Genomic DNA, 15,049 nt, shown 5'->3' on the forward strand with positions numbered 1-15,049 from the left:
CCCATGTCTCAGTGTCCCTAAGCTGGGAAGACTCCCCTGGAATCTGTATACACCAGAAGATCTGGGGTGCTCCACAGGAAAAAAAAACAACAAGAAATAGCACAACTATCCTCAATTCTCACCTAGTCTTTCTCATTTCACCAAGGAGACATCTCCTTGGTGTGGAACAGTTTGGTGCTGATATGGCTCTAACCCCTTCCAACCCCTACACATCTCCCTCTTAACAAAGAGGGTCTTCCTGTAGAGCGCTGGTGGGCACAGTAGGTAGGACTGAAATAATGCTCTTCTTCACTATATCCATTTTATGGTAATAATACTGGTTTTTCCTCCCTCATTAAACTCAAGAACACAAGCTGATTTAAAGAAAAACATGCAGCATAGGTGGTATTTGGAAAAGACATAAATCTTGAGGTTAGCTGGAGAATCACTTATGTTTGAGAGGTACTACCCTAGCTCTTCGTTCTGCTTCTGGGGACGTGACTTGACCACCCCATCTTGGCTGTGGCAGAGGATGGCCTGATCCCTGGGAGCCTGAGACAAGAGATCATTTGTCTCTTTGCTGGGAAGGGGGACACTGGCATCTTGGGGAGGGTCCCTGAAACCCAAGCTGCAAAGCTCCAAATAGCCACTAGGCGCTAGAGGTCTGCTATGGGAAGGCTAAAGGGAGGCGGGCCTCAGCCTCAGCCCTGACCCGGAGCCCCCCACTCCCATCCCCACCCGCCCTGGCAACATCCTAACTTCCCTTGCCCATTAACAACTGCAAGTCAAGGGTGTTCTGCTTCCACTAAACAAGGGAGCAGCCTGCTGACCAAGAGGTTTCTATTAGTCTATGGGGAGGAAACATAGAGCAACAGCAAGACCAGAATGTTCCAGAATAAACATGGTCACTGAGAGGACTGGTGTGACCACTGCCACCCTGTACCCAGAGGAGGCACCTGGACAGAACATCAACCTGGGCCATCTTGTACCACGTGCTACTGCTACCCCTAAGTTCTCTGTTCTCCTTGGGCCAAAAGAAAAGGTTAGGAGTTAACCTGAGGGACCACAGTCTCCAGGCTCTGTGCAAAGCCCTCCCACTAGAAACTTCTTTCACTGTAACAGGCAGGGGACTTCCCTGGCAGTCCAGTGGTTAGGTAGGACTCCATGCTTTCAATGCAGGGGGCCCAGGTTCAATCCCTAGTCAGAGAACTAAGATCCCACACGCTACATGACTCGGCCAAAAAATAAACAAACACAGGCAGAAACACAGCCACGTACCCTGCACCCCCGCCCCCCACCCGCCCACCACCGTCCTGTCTCCTCTACCAGGTGGAATTACCTTTGCTTCCCAGAGTTTAGAGAAAACTCATCCACCAGTTTGTCATAGATTGTTCTGATATCATCCAGACACCCGTTGTCCCCAAAGGCACCCCACTCCATGTTGATACACATTTGTCCCTGGTTTCCTTCTAGCGTCTCGACGTTTTTCATTTCCTCCATGTAGCAGGCATTGCTGCCAGTCCCTGAAATACATAAAGTGGGGAATGAATGGCCCTTAGTGGGGAGGGGGATTGCAACCAGGCTTGGCGCTCCACTGGGGCACACTTCTGAGATGAACATTCACTTTCCCAATGTCTTCCAGGAAAATCTCAAACTATAATGGGAAAGTTAGAGTGAAAACTGCCCAGAGCATTTGATTAACTCACTTTATACCAAGGCACCAATACTAAGAGCCTCATATGTTCACCTGTCCAAGCAGGGCTGCTGCTGCTGCTGCTAAGTCGCTTCAGTCGTGTCCTACCCTGTCCGACCCCAAAGACGGCACCCCACCAGGCTCCTCTGTCCATGGGATTTTCCAGGCAAGAGTACTGGAGTGGGGTGCCACTGCCTTCTCCACCAAGCAGGGCTATGCTTACTTGAATACAAGATGGTGTTAGAGCAAAGGGATGCATCTTAAAAGTGGCGGAGGTTTATGCAGCATTCAGATTGAAAGGGTATTTCTCCGTCTCTCTTCCCCCACCCCCCCCAACACACTGGCCACAGATACACACACACACACACACGTGTGTGTGTGTGTGTGTGTGTGTGTGTGTGTGGTGTGTGTGTATATATATAAATGGGCTTCCCAGTGGGTAAAAAGCCTGCGTGCCAAAGCAGGAGATCAGTCAGGAAGATCCCCTGGAGGAGGGCATGGCAATCCACTCCAACATTCTTGCCCAGAGAATTCCTTGGGCAGAGAAGCCTGGCAGGCAACAGTCCATGGGGTCGCAAAGAGTAGGACACAACTGAAGCGACTTAGCATGCATGCATATATAAAATACTATTAATACATGGAGGTGTTGTCTACTATCCAGCCACTTATGTCCATATATCTTATCAAACTTGGTCATGGACTCTGCCTGAATAAACTCTCCTGCGTGTTCTACAATGAGGCCTGTGGTTAGTTCACCGAAGGACAGCGTCCTGAGCATGTCCAGGGTACATTTCTAAAGCAATGGTTCCTCACCATTTTGGTATCACAGATCTCTTTGAAATTCTGATGATTCTCCTGAGAAAGGAACTCCCCTGGTGGTCCAGGGGCTAAGACTGTGTGCTCCCAATGCGGGGGGCCGGGGTTCGATCCCTGGCCTGGGAACTGGTAGCACTAGTGGTAAAGAACCCTCCTGTCAGTGCAGGAGACGTCAAAGATATGGGTTTGATCTCTGGGTCAGGAAGATCTCCTGGAGGAGGAAATGGCAACCCATTCCAGTATTCTTGCCTGGAGAATCCAACAGAGGAGCCTGGCAAAGAGTCGGACACAACTGAATCAACTTAGCATACACACACTCCTGAGAAAAGGGCCATTTCCCCAGGTGCACCCACACACTGTATACACATAGTCTGACAAATGGCTTCCAGGGGATCAGGAGCCTCTGATTTCCATCCGTGATCTCCCAGGACAGGGCTACTCGGAGTGTGGCCCCTTAAGGACTAGGGTTGGAACCCAAACTGTTTGCTGTTCTCATCCAGGAGGATTTAGGTACAGATGTTGGGAGGAAGTGTTCTAAAACTTTCATAACAGTTTTAATTGCCAGATATCAAACTTGTGGTTGTTGGCTTTGTCTCGGTGAATGGACGGGAAATTTAAAAACCAATCAACCAAACAAGGAGTCCCTCACACAGATATTTTTCTATATACCTGAATCCCCTGAGGAGTTGTTAAGATGGATTTCCTGATTCAGGAGGTGAAGGGTGAGTCCCAAGACCCTGCATTTCTAATACGCTCTCAGATGATGCTGATGTTGCTGGTCCATGGACCACACGTGAGATTCACAAGGCCCTAGAGCACCATGGACCCACCCTGGGTGGGATGCACAGTAGATGGATTTTCAACATCATTAAGGGACACAAAGACACCCCTACCAAGTAGACAAGTGGGCTCAGGTTGTTTTATGCCCTTTAAAGAAACTTAAGTAGAATTTGCAGATGCTTCTGACTGTATAACTATAAGCAGATAGGGTAGGGGGTCCCTGGAGAAAGATAAACAGGCATGACTTTCTTGACATTAGTGAAGCCATTTTGGCCTAATGCATTTTGTGATCTAAGTTTGGCCACAATTCTTGCTCTTCAACAAATCTCAATAATAATGATCTTAAGGGACAAAAGAATAAACTGTTATCAGGCAAGAGAAGTAATAATAGCAAAAATAATAAATCAGTTGTAAAGATTCCTAGTTCTGTTTCATGTTAAAGATTAGCCTGAAGCACTTTCCTGAGCTGTTTTGCAGACTTTAAACCCTGCTCAGGCACTCAACTGCCAGATCGTCATGTATGGATGTGAGAATTGGATCATAAAGAAAGCTGAGCGCCAAAGAATTAATGCGTTTGAACTGTGGTGTTGCAGAAGACTTTTGAGAGTCCCTGGGACTGCAGGAAGATCAAACCAGTCAATCCTAAAGGAAATCAGTCCTGAGTATTCATTGGAGGGACTGATGCTGAAGCTGAAGCTCCAGTACTTTGGCCACTTGATGCAAAGAACTGACTCATGCAAAGAACTGATCCTGATGCTGAGAAAGATTGAAGGCAGGAGGAGAAGGGGACAGCAAAGCGTGAGATGGCTGGATGGCATCCCTGACTCGATAGACATGAGTTTGAGCAATCTCCGAGAGAGATAATGAAGGACAGGGAAGCCTGGTGTGCTGCAGTCCAAGGGGTCGCAAAGAGTCGGACACGACTAAGCAACTGAACTGACTGAAGGGATGATGATGTTGACCTTTCTGACCCTTGTGACTTAAATCAAATTAAACCTGGACTGTCAACTTTTGCCCCAACTCTATACTGAATTCTCCTCCGACCAAGCCCAAGGTATTTCATGCATATGCAAGTACCCTTAGCTTAAAACTTCCCCAACACTGCTTTGGGAAAGATCCCCAATGTTCTCCTTCTGATCTTTGGTTTGGCTGTGTCTTTTGGCTCAATGCCCACCAAGAAGCCAGCCCAGTTTTGGATTAACATCACTGGATTACTTTTGCTTTCTCAGTTCTCTTTCACCTAGAGTGTAAAATTGAGAGAAGAGGCCCAGAAATGGAAGGGGTACAAAAAAAAACGAAATATGCAAACTTGCTGGGCGAGTTCTGCGCTGAGATCAACTGATGGCAAAGAGTGACTTTGAAGGCAGCAGAACCCCTCCTATACCTCCCCCACACCCCTGTCCCTACATCTGTGGGTCTTACTCAGTCAGGCCGGAAGCAGAGAAAGTGCTGAGTCACTCTAGCTTTGCATTTCACACCTAAGGCCATTCATAAGCAGAAAGGGGAGGGGACCAGGAGGAGAAAGCAAGCTTTGCAAAAGAAAGAAAGAAACAAAGCGCCCCAAAGTCAGGCCTCAACCAACCTTCCCCTGGAGCTGCTCCTCAGTCTTTTAAATCTCCACTGAAGCCAAAAGTGGATTAATAAAGGAAAAGGTCTTCCTGGCACCAGGAAGGCAGCCTGCTGGGGCCTTCTCCCAATCGCCCAGGTCTATGCAGCAGGGTGCTAACCCTCTCTGCCCAGGGAGGTCTGCAGGTGTTGACTAAGAAACCAGGCATTTTCTCAGCATTCCTGAGACTAGGAGCAGGATCAATTAAACAAATGGTTTTCTTGCAACCTAAATCAAGATGCTTCTGGAATTTTGTGCTCTCAAGGCCCAGACCCCTACTTGGATTATAAAGGAAAAGCCTGAAAAGCCAAAAGATAATCCTTCTGCCTATAACCAAGCAGGAACCTATGGGGCCTTCCCTGGACAGACCCTTCTCCCACAGTCTGCTTTAGCTCCTCTCTGAAGTGCCTAGATAATATGTCCGAAGAACATTTCCTGAGTTGTTTTACAGATGCCAAAACCCCCACCAAATGGAAATACTAGCTTCTTGCTGACCTTGGGCACACAGCCCACAGGCCTGGTGGAGCCTAAGGACTGATAATGTTAACCCCTGTGACACCACCCTGCTGTCTCACCATCAACCAGTCAGAGAATTGTGCATGAGATGATCACATTCTGGGACTCCCTCCCTCACCTGGCCTTCTTTGGGACCCCATGAACTGTAGCCCACCAGGCTCCTCTGTCCATGGGATTCTCCAGGCAAGAATCCTGGAGTGGGTTGCCATGCCCTCCTTCAGAGGATCTTCCCAACCCAGAGATCAAACCCCAGTCTCCTGAAATGCAGGTGGGTTCTTTACCATCTGAGCTACCAGGGAAGCCCTTTAAAATGACTTTGCTGAAACCAACTGGGGAGTTCAGACTTTTTGAGCACTGACTGTCCTGGATTCCTTGTATGGTGCCTTACAATAAATGCTGTACTTTTATCCTATGCTAATGAACTACCTCTTTTTCTATCCAAAAAAAAAAAAAAAGTGGTTTTCCCTTCACCATATCCCAGTGTCAGTAGATTGGCTTTACTGGGCGAGTGGACCCAGGTTGGCTCAGTAACATGCCTCTCTCTTCAGCAGCTGGTGGGCCACTGCTGCTGAAGGCCAAATGGCATCCAGACTGCCCTCTGGCCCTTCTCTACAGTCAGCAAAAGAGCAGGCTCTGCTTCCTTCCCAGCCACAGACCTGGCCCTGCAACACCTGCCCAAGTCCCTCCATACAAGCCCTCTTGAGTAGGTCAGCTCCAGGCCCTCCCACCCTGTCCACTGGGCCCATGAGAGCTACCAGGAGCCTCACTCCCGGAAAGTTCAGTTTCTGACAATCTGCTCATGGTCAGTGCACAGCCTCCTGGGGTGGGTGTTAGGAGGGGAAACCTCTGGACAGCCCTGCAGCCTCAGTCCACAACGCAACTCTGGCGGTGTAAGGGGACAGTGCTGACAGATGTACGATGTCTCCCATCGAGCACTGAGATGCTGACTCAGGGCCCCACAAAACAGGAAAACCCAGCCTTCCCTGCCACGGAAAAAGACCTTCTAGGACACCCACCTACGATGAGTCCAACCTCGCAGGTGGGCTCCTCATAAGCACAGGTCATCATGGTGCCCACCGTGTCGTTGACCACAGCCACCACATCCAGGTCAAATTCCTTTGGAAAGAAAGAGACAAGTTTAGCTTTAGGGGAAGGACACGCACTGCCCGGCTTGAGGTCTGCAGGTTCATTCCGCTGCATGCCAGTCAGAAAGCCACTGGTGAGTCATCTGAAACTGTTTCCTTACCAGCCTGTGAAAGGTAACGAGATGCTCCTTCACTAATCATCTGCTATTAAAGGTGCATCTGAAGCCTGAATTCAGAAGGATGCATTCTACCCATTTCCAAGATGCCACTGAGCACCAGAGAGGCAGCCCAGAGGGCGCTGTGGGACGGAGAAAAGCCGAGGGATCATGGCCACGCAGCTCTCCGTCTCAGCAGGTAAAAACGATAGCCTTCAGAGGGTGTGACAGAAATACCAAATCCACGTCTCAGAATCTGTCCAGGCAAGCAAGTACACAAAGGCACATACAAGCGTATTTTCTCCGTGACTCAGGAGAGCCAGGAGAAACAACTGGAATGCAGATCAAAGGGGGCTATGGAAGGCCTACGCAGGCAAACCCTGGAATCCTGTGCAGCCAAGAAAGCGAGTGAGGTTGGCCTCTATGTAGTAACGTGAAAGACTCCTGGTTTCATATTAAATGGAAAAAAAAAACCAAGCAGCTGTAATATAGTAAATATGGAATGACTCCCATTTTTAAAATGTGTGTGTATTTGTATACACATGGAAAGTACACTGGAATAACACTAAAAGTTTGTGAAATGGGCAAAATGAGTCATCAGGTTACTTTTCAATGAAACATTAACTGTTGTCTAGCATATTCTTCTAGGAACAACCAGCTCCTCTTCGTGCCTATTCATTTCAGCCTTCCTAACTGCCTGTGTATTTATCTGCTCTTCTGAACCAGAGAGACTTGAATGGATTTTTTTCTTTAACTTCTTACTGATTCTCTCATTAACTAAGGAGCTGATTTTTCACTTTACGTTTTGTCAATGTCCTCCAGCCAAAGACCACACCCATAGACACGCACCCACAGTGGATAAAGCTGGGCTTCCTGGCTGGTTGGCTGCAACACAAGCAAACACATCCCATGGGGCGACTCAGAATGTGTTAAAAAGCACAAGAATGGGATTTGAGCCTGTGCTGGTGGTTTTAGGGAGGGTGCCAAGAAGTGGGGTTTGGCTCTGGACTGGGTGCAGTCAGGAGGCAGGGCCATCTCCAAGTGTGAGCCAAGTTCTGCTGTGATGATGGAGTGCTTCTTTCTCACCTGCTTCCATCACTGTCGCAGGGGGGCTGTGATGGTGGCTGTGCCCCGTGACAGTGCCAGGCTGTGCCGCATAGACAGGAGCTGCTTTTCCCTTTTTCAAGCTAGAGGAGAGCCATGATTTTACATTCCTTAAACTATCCCTTAGTAACATGAAACTGTTCTGATATTTTATTGCCATCAGTTGCAGGGAATGTTAGTACTCTTGTCGCATACCTCTATATCGACTGAATTCTATACAAGTACAACCTTTTTTTTTTTTGGTCGTACAGAGTAGCTGGTGGGATCTTAGTTCCACAACCAGGTATCAAACCTGTGCCCCCTACAGTGGAACTGTGGAGTCCTAACCACTGGGTCACCAGAGAATTCCCAATCAAGTACAGTTTTTATAATCTGAAGAAAGGAGCAGTTCAGTGGTTAAGACTGGCAGTTCAGTGGTTAAGACTCCGAGCTTCCAATGCAAGGGCCAAGGGTTCAATTCCTGCTTGGGGAAATAAGATTCCACATGCTATGTGGTACAGCCAAAAGATCAAAACATAACCTGAAAAAAGCAGTAAAGATTTTTAAAAACATCCTTTTAATAGTTACCTCTCTCCTTTTTATCGCCTCCCTCAGTAAGGTTGCTACATCATGCCCCACGCAGTCGGTTGCCTTAAAACCTTTGGTCCAGGTGATTAAGATACCCTGCAACAAGAAGGGCACCGCAGAGTCTTGTGTCATTAATCCTTCCAGGCAGAACACAAAATGCCACTCCCTCCTTCCAGAGTAAACACCTGCTAAGACAGTACAGTGAGATGACGCTGGAACATCTGAGGCACAAACGAGTAGAATATGAAGAGTCCTCCCAGGCCTGCCCCCTCTCACCGTTCTCACAGTGGCCTGGTTTATAAGCGCCACTTCACAAACGGAGAATCTAAAGGAGATCAGCCCTGGGTGTTCTTTGGAAGGAATGATGCTAAAGCTGAAACTCCAGTACTTTGGCCACCTCATGCGAAGAGTTGACTCATTGGAAAAGACTCTGATGCTGGGAGGGATTGGGGGCAGGAGGAGAAGGGGACAACAAAGGATGAGATGGCTGGATGGCATCACTGACTCGATGGACGTGAGTTTGGGTGAACTCCGGGAGATGGTGATGGACAGGGAGGCCTGGCATGCTGCAATTCATGGGGTCACGAAGAGATGGACACGACTGAGCGACTGAACTGAACTGAAGCATAGAGAGTTAATGGTGCTGCCCGTGGTATAACCAACTAGTTCCCCTGAAGAACAGTTTGCCCAAAACAGAAGTGGAGAAATGCAAACTTTCAGTAACTCTGTTACTACCTAAAGTCAACTTTAGGCTTGACTGGAGTTTATATACTTGCTAGCTATGTACTCACTATGATGACGGTACAAGTGAACTGCTTTTAAAAACCACCAGACCTTTAAAAAATCACCCTTAAAAACTGCCCAAAACAAGTTTACGTGGATCCACCTGTTGAGATCTCAAAGCCTTTAAGAGGGAAAAAGCCCCGAGTCAGCACTGTGACTGGATTAACTGGCTTCCAGAGGCAGGTGGCCCTACCCAGCCTCTCAACTGCTGCCAATCATACGCTGCAAACCCTGGCCTAAGACCTATGTCATGTGATGCCAGCACCACAGCTTCCTCCCTGGCCATACCCCTACCTGGGAAAACACAGGCACCCGCAACAACAGGATGGGGCCTGCCTGCATGACTCTCAACAGTCAGCTCCTTCCACACGGATTGTCCCCCTGCCCCACCAGGACCCCTAAGCGTGGCGCTGGAGCTGCTGGTCTAAGGGCTGGGATGCTTCACTGACTGGGGGCTCCCTGAGGGCAGGAACTGCCTGCCCAGTGTTCTCAGTCCTCAGCAGGTGCTCAAGCCCTGACCTTGAACCCTGTGTCCTTCCATTTACTGAACAAACATTTATGAAGCATCTTTTCTGCTGGCACACTGGGCTAGGGCCTGTGGGGAACACAGATCCTTGGCTCAAGAATCAAATGACATTGAAGAAAAGAAAGATACAGAAGAGCACTAAAAACTGGGTAAAAAGTGCTACAACCAGGCAACATGAGAAGAAACAGGAGACACTAGGGAGGGCGAGATTCTTTTTGCCTGGAGGCCCAGAAGGCTCCCAGAAGAGGCACATGCTTTAAATAATAAAAGAAGAGCAGAGAAGAGTCTGAAGATGTTTCGGAGGGTGTGGCCTAAGAGCTGGGTCAACCCTCTGTGACAGCTAAATTGTCCAGAATCGAGGGGTGACACAGAGTCTGGAGGAGGCTTCAAGAGCTGACCCACACTGGCCAACAGTCGGTCAGCACTGCCCGACGTCTGAGGCCTGGAAAAAAAGAGACTCACCGCATCTAAGCTCGTCTGCTTGCAGGGAAACGAAAATGTGAAGCCCAGAGGCATTTTAGGGCCCTTGATGCCCATGTAGTCCAGGAAGTCAGAGATGCAGGAAACGATGTGGTCAAACAGCTTTAGAAGAAAAGAAGGGATTACTCATGCACCTCTGGTTTCACACCCTCAGCATGCGCGCGTGCACACACACACACACACACACACACACACAATGACACAGGCAGAGCAAGGTGCCCTCCCTCGGATCTTCAGAGGGGCCCGAGCATCCGCAGCCCAGACTGGCTGAATGCACCCGACACCTTCGGGCTGCACGGACCCAACTGCCCTGGAGAGCGTATCACATGGAGGCTCTGGGCCCAGTAACGCCAGTGGCCACGTGTGTGACGCACACGTGCCTTGGCGAGGGAAAAGCAACACTATCTTACCTCCTCCCCAGTGCCCTGCATGATTTCAATGGGAATGGCGTAGATCTTATTGTGCATTTCCACCGATCTCTTTTTCCCACTACGGATTTTCACCAGCAGGACACGGAAATTCGTTCCTCCAAGATCCAGGGCCAAGAAGTCACCGTTCTCTGTTGTAGTAAAGAACATTAAGAAGGTCAAGAAGAGTGAATTTCACCTCCTGGCAGCCAGTAAGTCCAAGACTTCAAACTTTCAAGGGAGGAAACCCTTATCAAACACAGGGGAGAAACTGTTTAGTCTTTTCTCAGCATACAGCCCAGACTCAGAGAGGTGGGCACGAACTCATGACCACCACAGTCTCCAAGTCACACGAGAAGACAAAAGGCTCCGTGAATGAACCAACTGGATCAGCAAGGTCACAGCACAGGTTGGATGTTGAGCTCCAATGTGCCTGGATGTAAAACTCCCCAGGCCTCTGCGGGCGTCTCACACTCTTCACCTAGGAAGGAGGTGCTCAGTGTTACCCTTCCTCTGCCTTACTGTGTTTAGCAAAGGACCTACAAGCAATCTCAGTGCTTCAGAATCCGCCCAGCTCTGTTCTTTAAACAATACTTTCTAATTCGGAGTCAGGGATGTGGTTTTAAAGACAGCGCCTGCGTGGGAGTCTGGACCAGGGGAGGTCAGCTGCCTGGAGTCTCACATGCAGCAAGCAAGTCAGTGGTAAAAATGGGAGAGGGACTTGGTGGTCCAGTGGTTAACACTTCACTTTCTAATGCAGGGGATATGAGTTCGATCCCTGGTTAGGGAGCTAAGATTCCACATCCCTCATGGTCAAAAACACAAAACATAAAACAGAAGCAACATTGTAACAAATTCAGTAAAGACTTTAGAAATGGTCTACATAAAAAAAAAAAAAAATCTTTGAGAGGTTTCAGTGAGTTTCTAACTCTTGCCAAAATCATGCCACCCATCCCAGTGTCAATGTGTCCCCTGGAGAAGCCAACCTCCCGGCAGCCCCAGTGACTTGGCCACTGGTATGAGAAGCAGGAGGCACGTGTGAACCCCCAGCTCAGGTCCTCACCAGTCCCATCAGGAGTGCTCCGGACGAAGGAGGGCAACATCTTGACCACAGCCTTGTCATGCGTCTGCTTGCCCAGCCCCAATTCCATCTCAGCCCGCATCCGCTTTTTCACCTCCAGCAGCATTTCCTTGGTGAGGCTGAAGTGGGCCAGGGTCTCCTCTATCTGCCGGTGCTGCTCAGCCAGGCGGTAGGCCACGGCAGTCACCATGGCGGCCCCCTTGCCACTGCCGCTCTCGGAGAGGAGGAAACGCACATCACAGTCGGGTACCAAGCGCCGCAGAGTCTTGTGGAAACGCCGAGAATACCTGGGGGGAGGGGTGCACAGTAGACAGACTGAGCCAGACTGTAGGGACCCCTAGGATCCCCTTCTTTTTCCACACTTTAATTCCATCTTCTACACTCACTTTCCTCGTTATTCAAGTCTACAACACATCCACTGTAGACAAGTTAGCAAACGCAGACAGGTAAAAAAGGAAAACTGAAATTACCCATAGTCACAGACAAAAAGAGGGGGCTCTCATTATTATACGAATATCGAGGGCCTTTTCTGGTGGTCTAATGGTTAGGACTCCATGTTTCCAGTGCAGGGGGGCACAGGTTTGATCCCTGACCAGGGAACTAGGATCCCACATACCGTGCAGCCAAAAAAAAAATTGTATCGAGTACAGAAAATTCAGGGTTCAAAAATCTGTTGTCCACCCTGACAAAGAGATAATACAGTTCACTGGTTAAGAAAGAGCCCAGTGCTTAAAAGTCAGACCGGAAGGGACTTCCTTGGAGGTCCAGTGGTTAAGACTTTGCCTTCCAGTGCAAGGGGTACAGGTTAGATCCATTGTCAGGGAGCTAAGATTCCACATGCCTCAGGGCTAAAAAACCAAAATGTAAAACAGAAGCAGTGTTGGAACAACTTCAATAAAGACTTTAAAAATGGTCCACATAAAAAAATCTTAAAAAAAAAAAAAAGTCCCCACTTCCACACCAGGGGACCTGGGCCTATTACTTAATCCTGGAGTCAATTCAGATGGCAGCATCTGGCTGACAATGATGAGGAAGGAACTCAACTGAGTTCATCAAATGCTTCAATGAATAACTGGCGCTAAGCAGGGGCTCAATAAAGACTTGCTCTTGTTTTTCATTTTCACTTGGCCCTCTCCCTCAGTCCCCAAGAGCTATTTTTTAGTGGTTAGAAGAGGACTTTAGGACAGGACTCAGTAAGACACAGAATTTTCTCCAGGTTTGTGGTCTGTTGTAAGTATGGAAGGCTGCTTGCCAAAGGAAAATGGGAATCTAGAACCCCAAAATGATAAGAATGGTCAGTTCCAGGGGATGGGATCAAAAATGACTTCCCTCTGGCATTTTTGGAACTATTTGAAGTTTCTATACCAAAAATATGTTACTTTGTATTTTAATCTGTATTTAAACAATTGTTTTTTTTAATATGATGTTGTAGATGAAGAGTTCAAGAGATGGCTGGTGGTGATGGCTGCACAACAGTATGAATGAACTTAAATTTACTGACCTGTACACTCAAAAAATGGTTGAGATGGTAAATTTTATATTATGTACATTTTATCACAACTAGAAAATTATTTTAATGTGATGTAAATGCCTAAGCTTTCTTGTCCAAAAATAAGCCAAGGAATTTTTTAATGGCTAATTGCATTATCAAAAATTTTACAAACACTCTAAGAATACAAAGAAATAAAATTGTGAACCTGGCAGATAACAACAGCTAACTAGCTCAAACCCCATCCCCTCAGTAACACTGAATTATCTGTTTAAGTCAATCTTCATTTATCTGTTTCGAGACCTAGTATGAAGGCACAGTATCTGCAAGCCATGTCACAGGCACATTATGTATACAATGGGAGAAATATCTGAGGTCATGTGTTAAAAACAAACAAACAAACAACTTATAGGCAGTCATTTAAAAAACTCAATACAGGGACTTCCCTGGCAGTCCAGGGGTTAAGACTTAACCTTCCAATGCAGGGGTGTGGGTTCAATCCCTGAAAGGGGGGCTAAGATCCTACATGCTTCATGGCCAAAAAAACAGAAGCAACAATGTAATAAATTCAATGAAGACTTTAAAATGACCCACATCAAAAAAAGCTTTAAAAAATTAATTAAAATAAACAAATAAAACTCAGTACATAAAGACTTAGAATTCACCTTTAGCTTTTAAAAAAAATACAAACCGTGTTCTTAGTGGCCAAAGAAGGCTTCTGACACTAAGGAGTCCAACAGACAAGAAGGCAGCGTCTAAGTGAGGACTACTGACAACCTTTCGGTATTTGGTTTAGTCAGGATTATCGGAGAAGGCAATGGCACCCTACTCCAGTACTCTTGCCTGGAGAATCCCACGGATGGAGGAGCCTGGTAGGCTGCAGTCCATGGGGTCACTAAGAGTCAGACAGGACTGAACTACTTCACTTTCACTTTTCATTTTCATGCATTGGAGGAGGAAATGACAACCTACTCCAGTGTTCTTGCCTGGAGAATCCCAGGGACGGGTGAGCTGGATGGGCTGCCGTCTATGGGGTCGCACAGAGCCGGACACGACTAAAGCGACTTAGCAGCAGCAGCAGCAGCAGCACTGACAACCTAATCTCTCATTGGCTTGCAGATGCAAAGCGTCGACAAGCCGCCTGTGTACTATCTGAGTGTTTGGGGAGCTTTAGAAACTCACAGGAGCTTCTAACACAGGCATGTGGGCAGCACATGTATGACCCAAACTACAGTGAGGATGATGGTCCCTGATTAAATGCAGACAAGTAAGAGAATTGAAGATACAGACACATTCCACCCAGTGCTCCCGGCAGCTAGAGACGTCTCTAACGAGACTTCTGAAATGAGGAGAGATGACAGAGCAGTGCAGAAGCAACACCAGTGGGAATCAGCTGAGAGCCAGACATTTCTCCAAGTGGGCAACTCTGACCCTTCTGTCCAAAACTAGATGTTGTCTTATCTGCCAAAAACTTTCACTGGGTGCAAAAGTCTGACCTCTGGAGACGGTCCTTAGCCAGGGCAGGTGCTGAGTGCCAATTAGAGCAAAGGGGACTCACTGTGGGTGCGTCTTGTAAAGGGACCCGTCGACACCAACCGTGGTCCGCAGCCTGGGCGTGCCCTTGTTATCTCGAAGGCGGCTCAAGATGGCACCCAGGGTCGCCGCCACCAGGTTGGCAGAGCGAAATGAGACGATGGTGCACACGTGCTGAACCGCAACACAGTCGTCATCAGACGGCTCCACTCCCAGGCGGGTCAGGATTTCTTTGGCATTGTGGAGGCCTTCCTTATTCCTGTGAAGTCAGAGGCCAAAACTCGTTAGTTAAGGACTACAGCAGGCAGTGCACTGCTGTGAGCACTGGGGCTTGAAGGTCCTGGGGAGGTGAACTGATCATTCATCATGTGTGTGTGGCAAGGGAAAAGTGCCTGAGACGGGGTCTCCTCCGTTAAGAAGTCAGAAAGCAGCAGGAGGAAAAACTGTGA

At 48.0% G+C, this 15,049-nt stretch overlaps 1 protein-coding gene across 1 annotated transcript in view; it reads right to left on the reverse strand.

Moving 5' to 3' along the window:
* Nucleotides 1-15,049, reverse strand: part of HK1 (hexokinase 1) — a 70,572-nt gene that overhangs the window by 6,761 nt on the left and 48,762 nt on the right. The window contains exons 9-15 of the mRNA XM_070364935.1: nucleotides 14,626-14,859; nucleotides 11,561-11,865; nucleotides 10,501-10,649; nucleotides 10,073-10,192; nucleotides 8,302-8,397; nucleotides 6,407-6,506; nucleotides 1,319-1,502 (exon numbers count right to left, since the gene is read on the reverse strand). Coding sequence (XP_070221036.1) covers nucleotides 1,319-1,502; nucleotides 6,407-6,506; nucleotides 8,302-8,397; nucleotides 10,073-10,192; nucleotides 10,501-10,649; nucleotides 11,561-11,865; nucleotides 14,626-14,859 — 1,188 coding nt within the window. The remainder of the gene's footprint in view (nucleotides 1-1,318; nucleotides 1,503-6,406; nucleotides 6,507-8,301; nucleotides 8,398-10,072; nucleotides 10,193-10,500; nucleotides 10,650-11,560; nucleotides 11,866-14,625; nucleotides 14,860-15,049) is intronic.

This window comes from Bos mutus, chromosome 28 (genome assembly GCF_027580195.1).
Source record: "Bos mutus isolate GX-2022 chromosome 28, NWIPB_WYAK_1.1, whole genome shotgun sequence".
Taxonomy (NCBI): domain Eukaryota; kingdom Metazoa; phylum Chordata; class Mammalia; order Artiodactyla; family Bovidae; genus Bos; species Bos mutus.